A 13,649-nucleotide genomic window follows, 5' to 3' on the forward strand; every position below is an offset into this window, starting at 1 on the left:
GAAGTTTTCATATTGTTTGGAACCCGTTAGAATCCTTAATAAGGCGATTATGAATTTATTTGACTTCAGTTTCGATAAACTACTTCATGAAAATCTGAATTTGCATTAACTTCCGCAGTCTACTCATAACAGTTTCAATTTGTAATTAATAAAAGCTAAATTCAATGAAAAAATGAAAACTAGAAAAAACGTTCACACGAATTAATCTGTTTAATAGTGTTTTAATTAATAACACAATGTACTGGTGGGCTTGACGATTGCAATTGCGATCGTATTCAGGAACAATTAGAAATCTGAAAAGATAATCCAGGATATAAAGTTGCGGACGAAGATGGTATTGTTTGATTTATGTATTTGTATTGAGGAATATAATGATATAGATGAAATAGTACTGGGACCATATATTGTCACATTACGTTACGAAGCTTAAAATACGTTGGGTACACAAATATTTATTTGTATTACTGTAGTCTTCCATACAATAAGCAACTATCTTTAAAAATTGTTTTATTTTTAATTCTTTCCTGACTTGTATGAAACTGTGGGTTCTTCGGGGCCAATTATCCGAAAAACGTTATATAACAAAGTTATAAAACTTGTTAGAAAAACAGAAAGAAAAATGTTTAATAACGTGATGTTACATAACATTTTTTGTGTTATATAGCAAGTTATATGTTATCCATTTAGTGTGACGCCATTACTAATAATGAGATGCGAAATGTTATACAAACATGTTATAGAGTTGTCCAAAAGCTATAAATCTTGTAACAAGTTATAAAAACATGCTCTATAGCAAAGCTATATGGGGTGGTCCACGCAATTGTTTCAGATGATAATTCCGTTATTAATGCATTTATGAACAAATGCCAAAGGAGAAAGATAAATGGCTTGAAGAACACTACATCTGTGGGCCCTTCGATTTTTTTAAGTGCAACATTGCATGTGCAATTGATGATTGCATCATTTTTTGAAATGGAAGTGCATATTGTTTGTTGCACAGATTGATTCCTCTGTTCATTCTATGTAAAAAATTATTAGGGTACCATGGCAAAAAAATTATTAGTTCTCGAGATATTTTCAAAAAATGTCTTTATTGAAGAAGATGCTCAAACGCTTCTCCATTACATTGTAAACATTTCTGATAACGTATTTTTATTGTTTTCATAACTTTGTTTAAATTATCTACGTTATATATATTTATTTACGTTTACAACATAGTCATGAAGCGTTTGAGCATCTTCTTCAATAAAGACATCTTTCAAAAATATGTCGAGAACTAATAATTTTTTTGCCATGGTATTCTAGTAATTTTTTACGTAGAATGAAAGAGGAATCGATCTGTGCAACAGACAATATGCATTTCCATTTAAAGAAAATCTAAGAGGCTACAGATGTAGTGCTCCTCGAGCTATTTATCTTTCTCCTTTGGCATTTTTTCATAAATGCATTAATAACGGAATTATGACCTGAAACAATTGCGTAGATCACCCTGTATAACAATTTGTTATATAACACTGTTTTGCTATGTAGTGCAGATGCAGCTTTACGCACGTCTTCGAACACTCAATCGAGTCGGCCAGTCACGATTTACCGGTACATATTGTAATAGATAAAATGAACATTCTTAATGCTCGAGGGATAACGATGATGATTTCGGACATCGATACGAAACCTGAGACAGGAACAGAATAGAAATCGTGGTTCATCGAAGATCAAGAAGAAGCGACTGTTTGATAAAATTACAAGGAAAGGAAGCAAAGGTAAGGCAGAATTTCGGGCAACCGTAAACGGGAAAACGTTCGCGCACGTTGGTAGGATTAATCGAGCCGAAATCTAATTTGACAGAATCAACGTCCGAAACTCGATACCGTCCTAACGCGTGTAATGGAGATATTGAATTACCGGCTACACCTTAATTCGATGCGATAGGCGAAAAGGGGAATAAATGGTCCGAATTTTTCAAAGCCTCCGATTGTGCTAGGATGACGGATTAATGGTTTCTCAGATCGTCCATTCCTATTTCTCCGATCTTTCAAATCCTTTTCTTATTTCATTTGTACTATTTTTCCCATAGAAGCGAAAGAAATCGTGCACCAGTATTGTCCAGGTATAAAATCAAACACAAGGGATCATAAGACAGAATGGCATTAAACGGTATTTGGTAATTGGACTTGTACAGAGCTTTAGACAGTCATGTATACTATAATTGCATGAAATTCACAATCTAATAATGCTGTTTAATACAGTAGAACGCCGATATACCGATAATTTGCTTTATCAGAAGTGGTAATCAGAAATGGTATTTGGTTTATTAGAAATAAAGAATCTCTATAAGTGTTTACTGAATGGACAGTCGAATAATAATACAAATAAGTATTTGAACGTCGCCGTCATCTTTGTCTACAATTTTATACAGGGTGTATCAAAAATGTTGGAGGACCCAAAAATGGGAGGCTCGTGAGGTGACTTAAAACAAGTTTTTCCTTAACAAAAATGTTATCCGAGGCTTTGTTAACGAAATATTAACGAAAATCCTTGACCAATCAGAGCTCGAGTCTGCCAGTCGAGTTCCCGCGGTAACGTTGGCTACCAATCCCAGCACGTAGCCAATGTATTTAAATACTATACAGGGTGTCCCACCTAACTGCCACCATTAATTATTTACTTATTTGTCACGGTACAAAAAAAAATGATTCGGGAGAAAGTTAGTGTATTTTAGGAGGGGGGGGGGGATTAGGCTATGAGATTGAAGGTCATCTCAAGATCATGTGTTATGAGATTTTTCTAATGGTAACGTTTTTATTAATGGAATGTCCTGTTTTTTGTTTACCATTGCAAAGAGGAGATCAAAACGTATCCAACAATGTATCACACTATGGGATGGCAACACTTTGGACATACACTAAAATAATCAATAATGCGATTATAGCGTTTATTTTGTTTCTGCAATTCATTTTCTGTGAGCTTCCACCTCAACCAGTTACGTGCGAAATTTTCAGTCCAAGATCATTTCAAGGTCATAGTGTGATACATTGTTGGATACGTTTTGATCTCCTCTTTGTAATGGCAAACAAAAAAATAGGACATTCCATTTAAAAAAACGTTACTGTTAGGGAAATTTCAGAAGATATGACCTTGACATGACCTTCAATCTTATAACTGAATTTGCTCCCTAAAATACACTAACTTTCTCCCGAACCATTTTTTTGTACCGTGACAAATAAGTAAATAATTAATGGTGGCAGTTAGGTGGGACACCCTGTATGTGATGATGTTGTCGTATGTTACATTGAATGTTTAACCTTTAACAACTTAATACGGAATCAAAAGTACCGTATTGATAAGGGTTAAAGAAGACGAGGATAATGTTGTACAAATAGGAATTTTAAAGGAAAGAATAATAAAGGCCTAAAATGAAATCGATAAGGTATCTTGTTACTTCTAGAATATTATTTAAAGAAAGTGTATTCTTTTCACATCTTTAATGAACGAAATGTTCTGTCTTCATTGTAAGTAAACGGTAAGAAAATAAAAACATCTGCCGGGAGCCACTATTTATCAATTTATTTAACATTTCAAAATTATTACCATAAGAATTGGTATCGTTTATCAAAACCCGCCACTTGTTTGCGCATGCGGTATATTAATTCCCTTTCGGACATTTTTCACGTGTCCACGTCTATTGGCATCGCGACCTTTCAGATTTTATCTTGACGTCTCTATTAATAAAAGGTTTTATAGTTCTTACAAAAAGATAAGAAAGCCGTGGAGCATAAAAATCTATTCGGAACTGTAACAACCGTTAATGGTAGACAATTTGTTTTGACAACAGTCTAAGTAACCCATAAATGAGAATTTCACATTTGAATACACACAATGAAAAGATTCACAATATATATACATAGTGAGAATTTATTACATCCGTATATTTTGGTACAAAGTTTTTAAAGGGGAATATATACATATAGATCTGGCATTCGGTGTACAAGATTTAAAGGTTATACATATACAGGTAAATTAAGTTGATAATTTAATTACGCTTATACACATTTCATGAGACATTTAGCTAAGAATATATGCAGTGACTTGCAAATTTGTTCACGACAAGCGTCACATTTATTTGTCGCAATTACGTACTAAACTGCGAATTTTACTTCAAAATTAAGAAAAATTTCCCAGAAACTGATGATAGAAGTAAAAGCAACGAGAATATATAAATAGACATTCCATGAAAATTTGAACAGACTGAACAAGTGTTATTTCGGAAATATATAAACGAATGTATGAGTAATATATTGTAAGTTATATATTGTTCAGAATTACGGTTTACAATAATTTATTTAAAAATATCACTTTCTGTCTGTATTTCGTGTTTGTATATAACATCGAATTAATTTGTATCCCGTAGAAGACTATCGCAAACATACCTTCCATTTGGGAACAGACTTAACTACTTCCGGTAGATATCACACTTACAATATGTAAATTTAATTATCGAAGTCGGAAGCTGAACAGAAAGTGTTGGGAAGCTGAAAAACTATTCTTTGTTTATTTTTCTGAATACAATGGGGTTACGTTAAACTTTATTATAAACAATTTCTATTTTAATTGAATTCAAAGTCACTGTAAAATGTTAGTAAATAAAATCCTGATCTGATTTCCAGGGTGACAGTTATAGGGACACTAGGATTGCCCCGTAGATTGTAATTAATTATTAATGAATTCTTCACAGTTAATGGATGGAACTATTTTTGTTAATGAAAGAAACGTTAAATAATAACATGCTTCAAAGTGAGACGATTTTTAGGTTAAACAACACGTGAAATGATTAAAGGAAGGTACGCTACAATCTTAACGTGACAGTAATTGGGACATCTACCCTACCTATTACAATACCGTTTTTTTTTATAGATGTGTGTAAGTCCATTTTTAAGAAAATCGAGATTATGTATGAATCGTACGTAAAACATGTTAAATCTTACCATAAAATATCGTAGCGATCCAAAATAAAATTCATTATCATCGGTGGATAATATGTACAAATTAATAAATTTGAAAGTTGTTTTTTTTAATTTTCTATTTTACGTATAAAATAATGTTGTTATATGTAATTTTACTTCGCATAACACGAATAAAATATTAAAATTTTTGAAAATACAATATAGTTTTTCGGGAAGACCTTGAACTCTAAGCAATTAAATATGATTTAAGTCACATTATTTAACATTTGATAATTTTGATAGTGGTGTAAGTCCATTTGTGTTTACAGAATCCCAATTTTTCTTGAAGCACTTCCGATATATTTTATTTATCTCAAAAGTTTCAATATTTGTCACCACAAAAAACATAAAGTGAGACTACTATGAGTGATCATAAATATTTCTGAGAGGATTAAAACACAAACCCTTAAGTATTTCAATATGTTGGAAAATGGACTTGCACTACTATCAAAATAAACGGCGCGTTTGTCGAATCTGACAGATCGTGGAACTGTGCTGCTCAGTTACCGCTTTATCTGAACTTCCGTCTACATTCGTTGGCTCAGAGAATTTCCATCGGCTCTACTTTGTTGGCTGCTATCGCCAAAGTTGACGAATAGAAGGCTTGTGTGTCGTTGTAGGAAATGATATGGACGTCACGTTTCGACGAAAAACTAACATAAACGGTCGCGAGCGAGCACAGTGAACACTTTTGATCCTGGGTTCAACTTTGTGCCAGATTCAATGCGGGCCAGAATCTTTATCTTCGTCCTACGAGGTTCGAGGCGGCGCTCTGTAACATAGTGCGGCTTCGTTTCCAATGTGCCCCTTCCTTTACGTTCAATCTACATCTACATCCTGGAATGGGAGGCTTCGTTGGGCCGCACTTAATCATTAAACCGTACCGTTTTCCCATTCGGAACGTCGGAGTTCTATTTCCAAATATTCTATTGCCACATTGTTTCGTTTATACCTGGCACCGAAACACGCTTCTTTGTGGTAAAATTGGGAACATAGTATCCCGAAGAAATTGTATTACCTTACAGCATTAGCGTTCCTATAAAAGCAGATACGTAAGATAGACTATGTATTGCATTAGGAAAATGTAATTATCGCACAACTCATGTAAACAATTGGAAAATGTAGTCGCTGATGACCCTTGGTCGATGCGATGATAAATTAACAAATGAAGAAAAAAGTATCCCGAAGAATATACGTAGGGTAAATGTCCCATTTACTGCCAGTATCCCTAAGACTGTAATTTTATTTATTTTATTTAATAACAACGTAATGTATACAAACTTCTGTACAAAAAAATTTTATTATTAATATGGGACCCTGATTTACATATAAAAACAAAGAAATACGTGTACTTGGATGTTCCTGGTATTTAAAATTAATGTTGAACAATAAAAGTGTAATTTGAGTTTTAAAAACGCGACTATGTAAGTAGGAAATGATGGCGAAATCATAGTAAAGAAAGAGCCGTGATTTTACTATGCAGCCTACATTTATTGTACAAAATCAGTTGTTAAAGGATATAAGAATTAATTTAATTTTTGAGGTGACAGTTATAGGGACATTGGGGTTGCTCAGAGATTTTAATTAATTATGAATTAATTCTTTATATCTAGTGTGTAAAACTATTTTTTTAAATGAAAGAGATGTTAAATAATATTATACTTCAAACTGAGACAATTTTTAGGTTAAACAACACGTAAAATTATTATATAAAGTTACGCTACAATCTTAAGGTGGCAGTAATTGGGACATCTAAAACGGTTAAAATTAAGAAATAATTCAAAGTTCAACGGTTTACATCTATAAACAGTTTTTATTTATACCTCAATTTTTACAACATTCTCATTACTAATTAGTTTGCTTTTAACTATGAGACTTTCAAATAAGTTTAGCGGTAATTTCTAATCAGCGTTAATGTAGTTTTCTTTTATGAACTTTGTATATTCGTTTTCTTCATGGTAGCCACTGAGGAGAATTTTCATCTTCAAAGCAGGAAACGTATAGGCACAAAGGCCCCTGGATATTTAGGGGCCGTTACGACATCGGTTTTTTCTAGACGTACGTCGCACAATGTTGCCGCAGCCGGCGGCTACATTGTGAGAAAAGGGCGTTCGTTGGGACCCTACCATCATTTTCTACGTTTCTAAACTCTGTTGCTATGGGCAGTATACATTTCAAACGACCGTTGACGCTAAGAAATTCTAACCAATTTTCAACATTCCACGCGACGTGTTCCATTGTTCCTCGAATTTTGAAACCCGTGGAACGAGTATCTATATTTTTAAGTTTTTCCTGCAGTGTTCCCATTACGTACACTATTTTTTAAACAAAAATCACTGAATTAAAATATTAAAAAAAATTACATTTTTCCATGAAGTAAAATCCTCTATAAATTTACGCTTCCTCCTCGTATTGTCTAAACTCATGAATGACGTTGTGTGTGAGCATTTCTACAATAATAATTATGTTTTCTTAAGCAATTTTACTGCTACTTAACCTATTTCATTGTTACTCAACCTAGTTTACTAAACTATAATTATAATTTAGAGAATTAGAATTCATTAAAATAAAAAATACGTAAAATATTTTTTATATTTGAATTTCGCAGGTACGACCCTACTTCAGCAACGTTGCCAATTCTCAACATAGTTTTAATAACCGTCCAACTACCAACACATCCTGTACTTTATTGTCAAATATCTTTCTGAAATGTTCAGCATGGTAAAAGATTTAATTAATTTCCAGAAAGCTTAGGATTTATACTTTCAGTACCTAGTTTTTAGTTAGCAATTCTAATTTTTGTAAATAGAAAAGATTATACTGCCGGTAAGAAATCGTAAGGCAGCCATGAGAGCTGTGTTAATAACTGAATTATTAACAAGCTTTTTCTTATTTATTTCATCGATGACCTACTCTCAAATTTGTCGAGTGTATGTGTTTCGTTCTAATAAACAATCTGTATGCATTTTATTTAATGATCTATTTCGAATTTGGCACGAACCACCTTAAGTGACAGTCACTGTATGTATATCCGTATGTCTCCTAATCCACGAGGATCACATTTCCTGCCAGAAGCCCCGGCGCCAACCTTTCGACGGTTCTTTTCGAGTTTCTCGATCACTAGAATTTACCCAGTTGCTAGGCGGTCGGATCTGAATGACACGGCCGTAAATTAGTGACACGGGTCGAAAGCGTGCGATTCTTAAACTGCGTCTACGCTATATAGCAAAACAGTGTTATACAACAAATTGTTGTACAATCTTGCTATACAATATGTTTTTATAAATTGTTACAAGATTATACCTTTCAAACAAGTCTGTAACAAGTTTGTATAACTTGTCGCGTCTCATTATTAATAATGGCGTCACACTCAATGGATAACATATAACTTGCTATATAATACGAAAAATGTTAAATTACATCACGGTGCATAACATTTTTCTTTCTGTTTTTCTAACAAATTTTATAACTTTGCTGCATAACGTGTTATATTATACAAAGTGGTCCACGCAATTGTTTCAAGTCATAATTCCGTTATTAATGCATTTATGAAAAAATGCCAAAGGAGAATGATAAATAGCTCGAGGAGCACTACATATGTAGGCCCTTAGATTTTCTTTAAATGGAAATACATATTGTCTGTTGCACAGATCGATTCCTCTTTCATTCTACGTAAAAAATTATTAGGATACCATGGCAAAAAAATGATTAGTTCTCGAGAGATTTTCAAAAGATGTCTTTATTGAAGAAGATAAGTAAACGTAAATCACAATATATAACGTAGAGATAATTTAAACAAAGTTATGAAAACAATGAAAATACGTTATCAGAAATGTTTACAATGTAATGGAGAAGCGTTAGAGCATTTTCTTCCATAAAGACATTTTTTGAAAATATCTCGAGAACTAATAATTTTTTTGCCATGGTACCCTAATAATTTTTTACGTAAATGAAGAGAGGAATCGATCTGTGCAACAAAACAATAGGCATTTCCATTTCAAGAAATGATGCAATTGTTAATTGCACATGCACTGTTGCACTTAACAAACTCTAAGGGCTTACAGATGTAGTGCTCTTCGATTTATCTTTTCCCTTTGGCATTTTTTCATAAATGCATTTATAACGAAATTATGATCTGAAACAATTGCGTGGACCACCCTGTATAGTGTAGACGCAGCTTTAACCAACCGACCAAGGAAGGCAAACGTTCTCTCCGATGATCTTCGATTTCACATTCATCGACGTTTCCGATCGACGAAATTTTCTCACGCGTTTTTCTGAGTGTACTAATTATCGATGCACGACAGATACTCGGCACAACACACTTCGACAACGTTGCTCATTGTTCGTGACGCTATGCTCAATTGCAAATACATACGGTGACTTACCGTGTTTATGTTCTGTAGATTATTCACCCATAAGCAATCCCCTTGAGAATTTCAGTGTCACATCCGGCCAATAAATTCTTCCGTAGAGTGTTATTGAGAATCAGGCTGTTCTGACGTCGAATGAAGAAGACATTTCTATTTATTTATGCTGACATAGACTCGATATAGAATCTATTTGCGCAGTAAGAAAATGGAGTTAATTTCCTACGTTATTGATTATACGTAAACCGTACGTTTGTATATTATTTGTCTACACAGAGATTAGTAATGAGAAATACAGTAAACCGTTGATTGACATCAATATCGAGCATTCAAAGTACTAACGATTACATTGTTGAACACGTAAAAAATTTGCAATTTTCAATAGGTGCTCATAGTAGATTTTTATTAGCTAAATACGAATTTGCAAACCGTTTATTTCCAGCACGTTTAGTTTTTGAAGAAATAGATTTTCTTAAAAATTGCAAATTTTCAACTTTGGAGCTGTGTTGTCCTATTACAGTAATGGTTATTCACTTTCTTTTGACACGAAATAATTATCTGGACTCTTCCCAACAAAATGATATAAACTGTTATGTTATAGACATTTAAATATGTCTACATAATATTCAAAGAATGCATTCCATGCACATTGCCGAGTAAAAGGGTGGCGACTTGATGTTACGCTAGTAGCTTTGTATATTAAGAATTTAGAATTCATTTACACGCTTGCGATGACAGATCTGAATATATGTATATGCATGCAGGTGACTCCTTGTAATTCTCGTGTTAGTGTGCGCTGCTCGGCGCTCCTTTCACCTTGCGTTAGTGCAATAAGTCATCGTGACGCGGGACGGGTGCAACCTGACGCAACGAATCCGATTAATTATTATCCGTATAAATGGACTTGAAAAGTGACTGGTTCAGTTGGTTCACTAATTACTTAACGTTTTTGACAATTAAGTAAATAAGAACACAATTAGTTGTATTATCTCGAAACAGATACGTTTGAACCCACGATAAGTGAAATATGGCCTTACTAATGGGCTTCTTCACACTAGCAACGTGTAGGGTAAACCAACCAGTGAATGACCAAATTGTTGAATTTCTGGACGTTTAAGATTAATACTTGAATGTATTTATTTATAACAACAAAACAGCTGTTGAAATTCCAATTACATTTGTTTTTCTTGAAATTTTTATAAAAAATAATTACTTATCCTTACCATAATTTTTTAACAATTATCCATAAAATGCAAAACGTGTAAAAGCTCAGTAAATGACTGCTACGTTTCTGAAATATTTTTAATAAGAATTGTACTTATTAATGTTTGCTTAATACGCTAAACTAAAAATATGGGATATTAAAAGTGCAACAACGCCTCATTTATAAACATTTAATAATTTTTTAATTTATAATTTACATTTCTTGCCTAATGGTCATTCACTGGTATGTAGTCAATTACAGGTTGGTTTACCTTAACAGGTTTTTAGATCATTCTATGTAGGTTGTTTTACTTTTAACACTAATAAACATAACTCCGTTGTGCAAGACAATGTTCCATTAAAATAATTATTTTTACGAACGTATTCATATTGCAATTTTTGTTTGCGTTACTACAATTATTATGCATCTGCATTATGCAACTATTTTCACTATTAACTGCAACTATTTAACACATCATTTAGCAAACTAATCCTTCTAACTTCACAAAGAAACTCAAGTCATTTGGTCCAATTTTGAAAAGGGTTGTTCTGTTTTAAAGGGTGTACGAATACTTTTTTTACCCACTGTACATATATCTACAAATTTATTGTAGAAATTCGATCTCAGCGCCAGCATTATCGTCGTCGCATCATCGGTCGGTAAGCACGAGCTCTATTCGTACTACAACTTTTGTGTCGATAGCTTAACGTTACGATATGCCATATGCATAAAGGCGGGGTTATTGTGCCACCTATTAGGTACATACAGTAGACGCTCGATAATTGATAGTTCGTTAATTGATCACTGGGAACGCACCTCGCTCACACGTATTTGATTAAATTTGAATAAATTTCACAGAAAGTGCGGCATATACAAGGTATTGATAATAATGTGGAACACTTTTTACATGCCAAACTAAGACGAAAATCTCGAATGACGAAATTGCATCCAGGCTTCAGTTCCGAGTTATTAATTATTGAAAATACGTACGAAATAGAGAAACATAAGTCTGATTTGGTCTAGTTGGTTTCGTTCATTTGATTTTTGTTCTTAAATTATGTTTATTCCAGAAAACAGATCAACCAATGTCAGTTTTAATATTAGTAAAATAGAGTGTTTTTGAATAATAATGTACACAATTGCACGTAACTAACAATACTGACTATAGTTCTAATATAAAGTACACCTGGATGCACGACTTCATGGCGCAGTATACTTTTGAACAATGAACGTACAGACACACTCCCGCGTAATTTCAACGGTCGTACATAAAAACAAAAAATTCATTAGGCATGCTTCTCAACAGAATAGAATAAAATACATATTCACGGAAAATATACATAAATAAAATAATTACTCAACAATTTTATTTCATTCATAAATTTAACAGAGCCGGTTATGAGGGATTTCGACGCCATTTGTCTAACCTATACTGAAGTTTCTGGTCGAGTGACAATTATTTCAGTTCTCAGTTGGTCGAGTCTTTTTTTTTTTTAAATCTAATCTAACATCCTGGGTAACTGCCTTTGCCACTAACTACCTTCTTCCAATAAATAGTTGCTAATGTACGAAGAACTAATTATATTATCTTTTCTATTCTGTTTTCAGGCTAGTCGTACACTTGCGCCCTGGGAGCATTTGTTACCCTGTCCAAAGTGTTCGTTCCCCTGTCACGTGGATGGCGAGAAGAACGTGGGAACGTGTTCGAGACAAGGTTGCTTGATGGAATTTTGCACCTCGTGTTCGTCGAGGCCGCACACAGGCCCCTGTAAAACACCCCTGTTAGCCACGCCGACCAAGAGGAGCAAACGTCTAGTTGTCGGCTCGAGACAGAGCAAGCGGAACCTCAGACGATTATAAGCATGTTTTCCTCGAGCAACGTCGAAAAAACTGTCACAACGAGTTTATTTCAACGTTCCCACCTTGCTCAAGGAATGTTAAATTATAACAGAGGAATAGCGTTGATTTTTAAATCGCTATAGTTATGGAGTTAATTTAATAATTGTCGTGAAACGCAGTTCCTTACGAAATAAGTGTCGTTTGTTCGAGCGGTTTGAAACGGATATTGAACGAAAGATTTGAAACCGGTGATGGATTGATTTTAGCAGCTTTTTGTAGATTAATCCGTGAGTATTACGTTCTTGGTAATTAACGTGTATATAAAATACAATTCAATCCATTTCAGATTTCAGTCCATACAGAACGGAATTCACCGTTGCAGGCTAAACGTATTTCGAGTTCAGTTCTAAAATTGTTTTTTTTTTTTTTTTTTTTTTTTTTTGGTGGTTTCGAACCACTTGTGATATTCAGTCGAGCAAACAGGTGGAAGAGGGAAGCATCTTTTAGAAAAGGAGAAAAAAACGATGAAACCTTCTTTACCGGCTAAAAATTCTTCAGAATACTAACTAGCTGTGAACTCGTCGCCGAGTTATTAGCAGTTTTATGGAACATTCCCTTAATTTTGTCACTTCATAAATTCGCGCGGTGCAAATTGGACTGCTGTCGTAAATTTGAATTCGTAATTACCGGTTCTCCGGCGGCCATTACGTAGCCCTTAAATTCTATAATTGAGCAGTCGAATTTCAGCGTTTTCCTTCGATCTGAAAGGGACAAAGGGATTGGCAAAGATTGGCGATCGACAGCGGGAATGAGATGCGACGAGGAATAGGGAGAGTATGAGCACCCATAAAACCGGGCTCATAAAACCTTTATGGGGAATGGGCCGACACTTTGCGCCGACCACTTTTTACTTGCTTGACCGTCGTGCATCGCGAACTAATGAAGCCAGCATGGGAGAGGCGGTCGCTCTGTAAGACCGAACCGATGCAACCCTTCTTGCCGGATGACCCCCTTCAGCGCGCAAATATCGTCTCGTAAAACTATAACGGTCTAGCGGAATGCTGTTCATCGAGCACTACTCGTTTTCTCGATGGATACATTCAGTTATTCCCGAATTTCCCTCATTTATTTCACGTACTACGTTATATTCACATTTTCGCATGCTTCGTTCATCTATTAACCCGAGTAAACTTTCAGTCACAAATATTTACCTATACAGGGTGTAACAAAAATGTT

At 34.2% G+C, this 13,649-nt stretch overlaps 1 protein-coding gene across 1 annotated transcript in view; it reads left to right on the plus strand.

Annotated features, from left to right (window-relative positions):
- LOC107193755 overlaps positions 1–12,488 on the plus strand; it is a 68,708-nt gene extending 56,220 nt beyond the window's left edge. Inside the window, exon 2 of the mRNA XM_015583258.1 lies at positions 12,183–12,488. Coding sequence (XP_015438744.1) covers positions 12,183–12,434 — 252 coding nt within the window. The 3' untranslated portion in view covers positions 12,435–12,488. The remainder of the gene's footprint in view (positions 1–12,182) is intronic.
- Positions 12,489–13,649: the final 1,161 nt, after the last annotated feature.

This window comes from Dufourea novaeangliae, unplaced genomic scaffold, assembly GCF_001272555.1.
Source record: "Dufourea novaeangliae isolate 0120121106 unplaced genomic scaffold, ASM127255v1 scaffold24, whole genome shotgun sequence".
NCBI classification, from domain to species: domain Eukaryota; kingdom Metazoa; phylum Arthropoda; class Insecta; order Hymenoptera; family Halictidae; genus Dufourea; species Dufourea novaeangliae.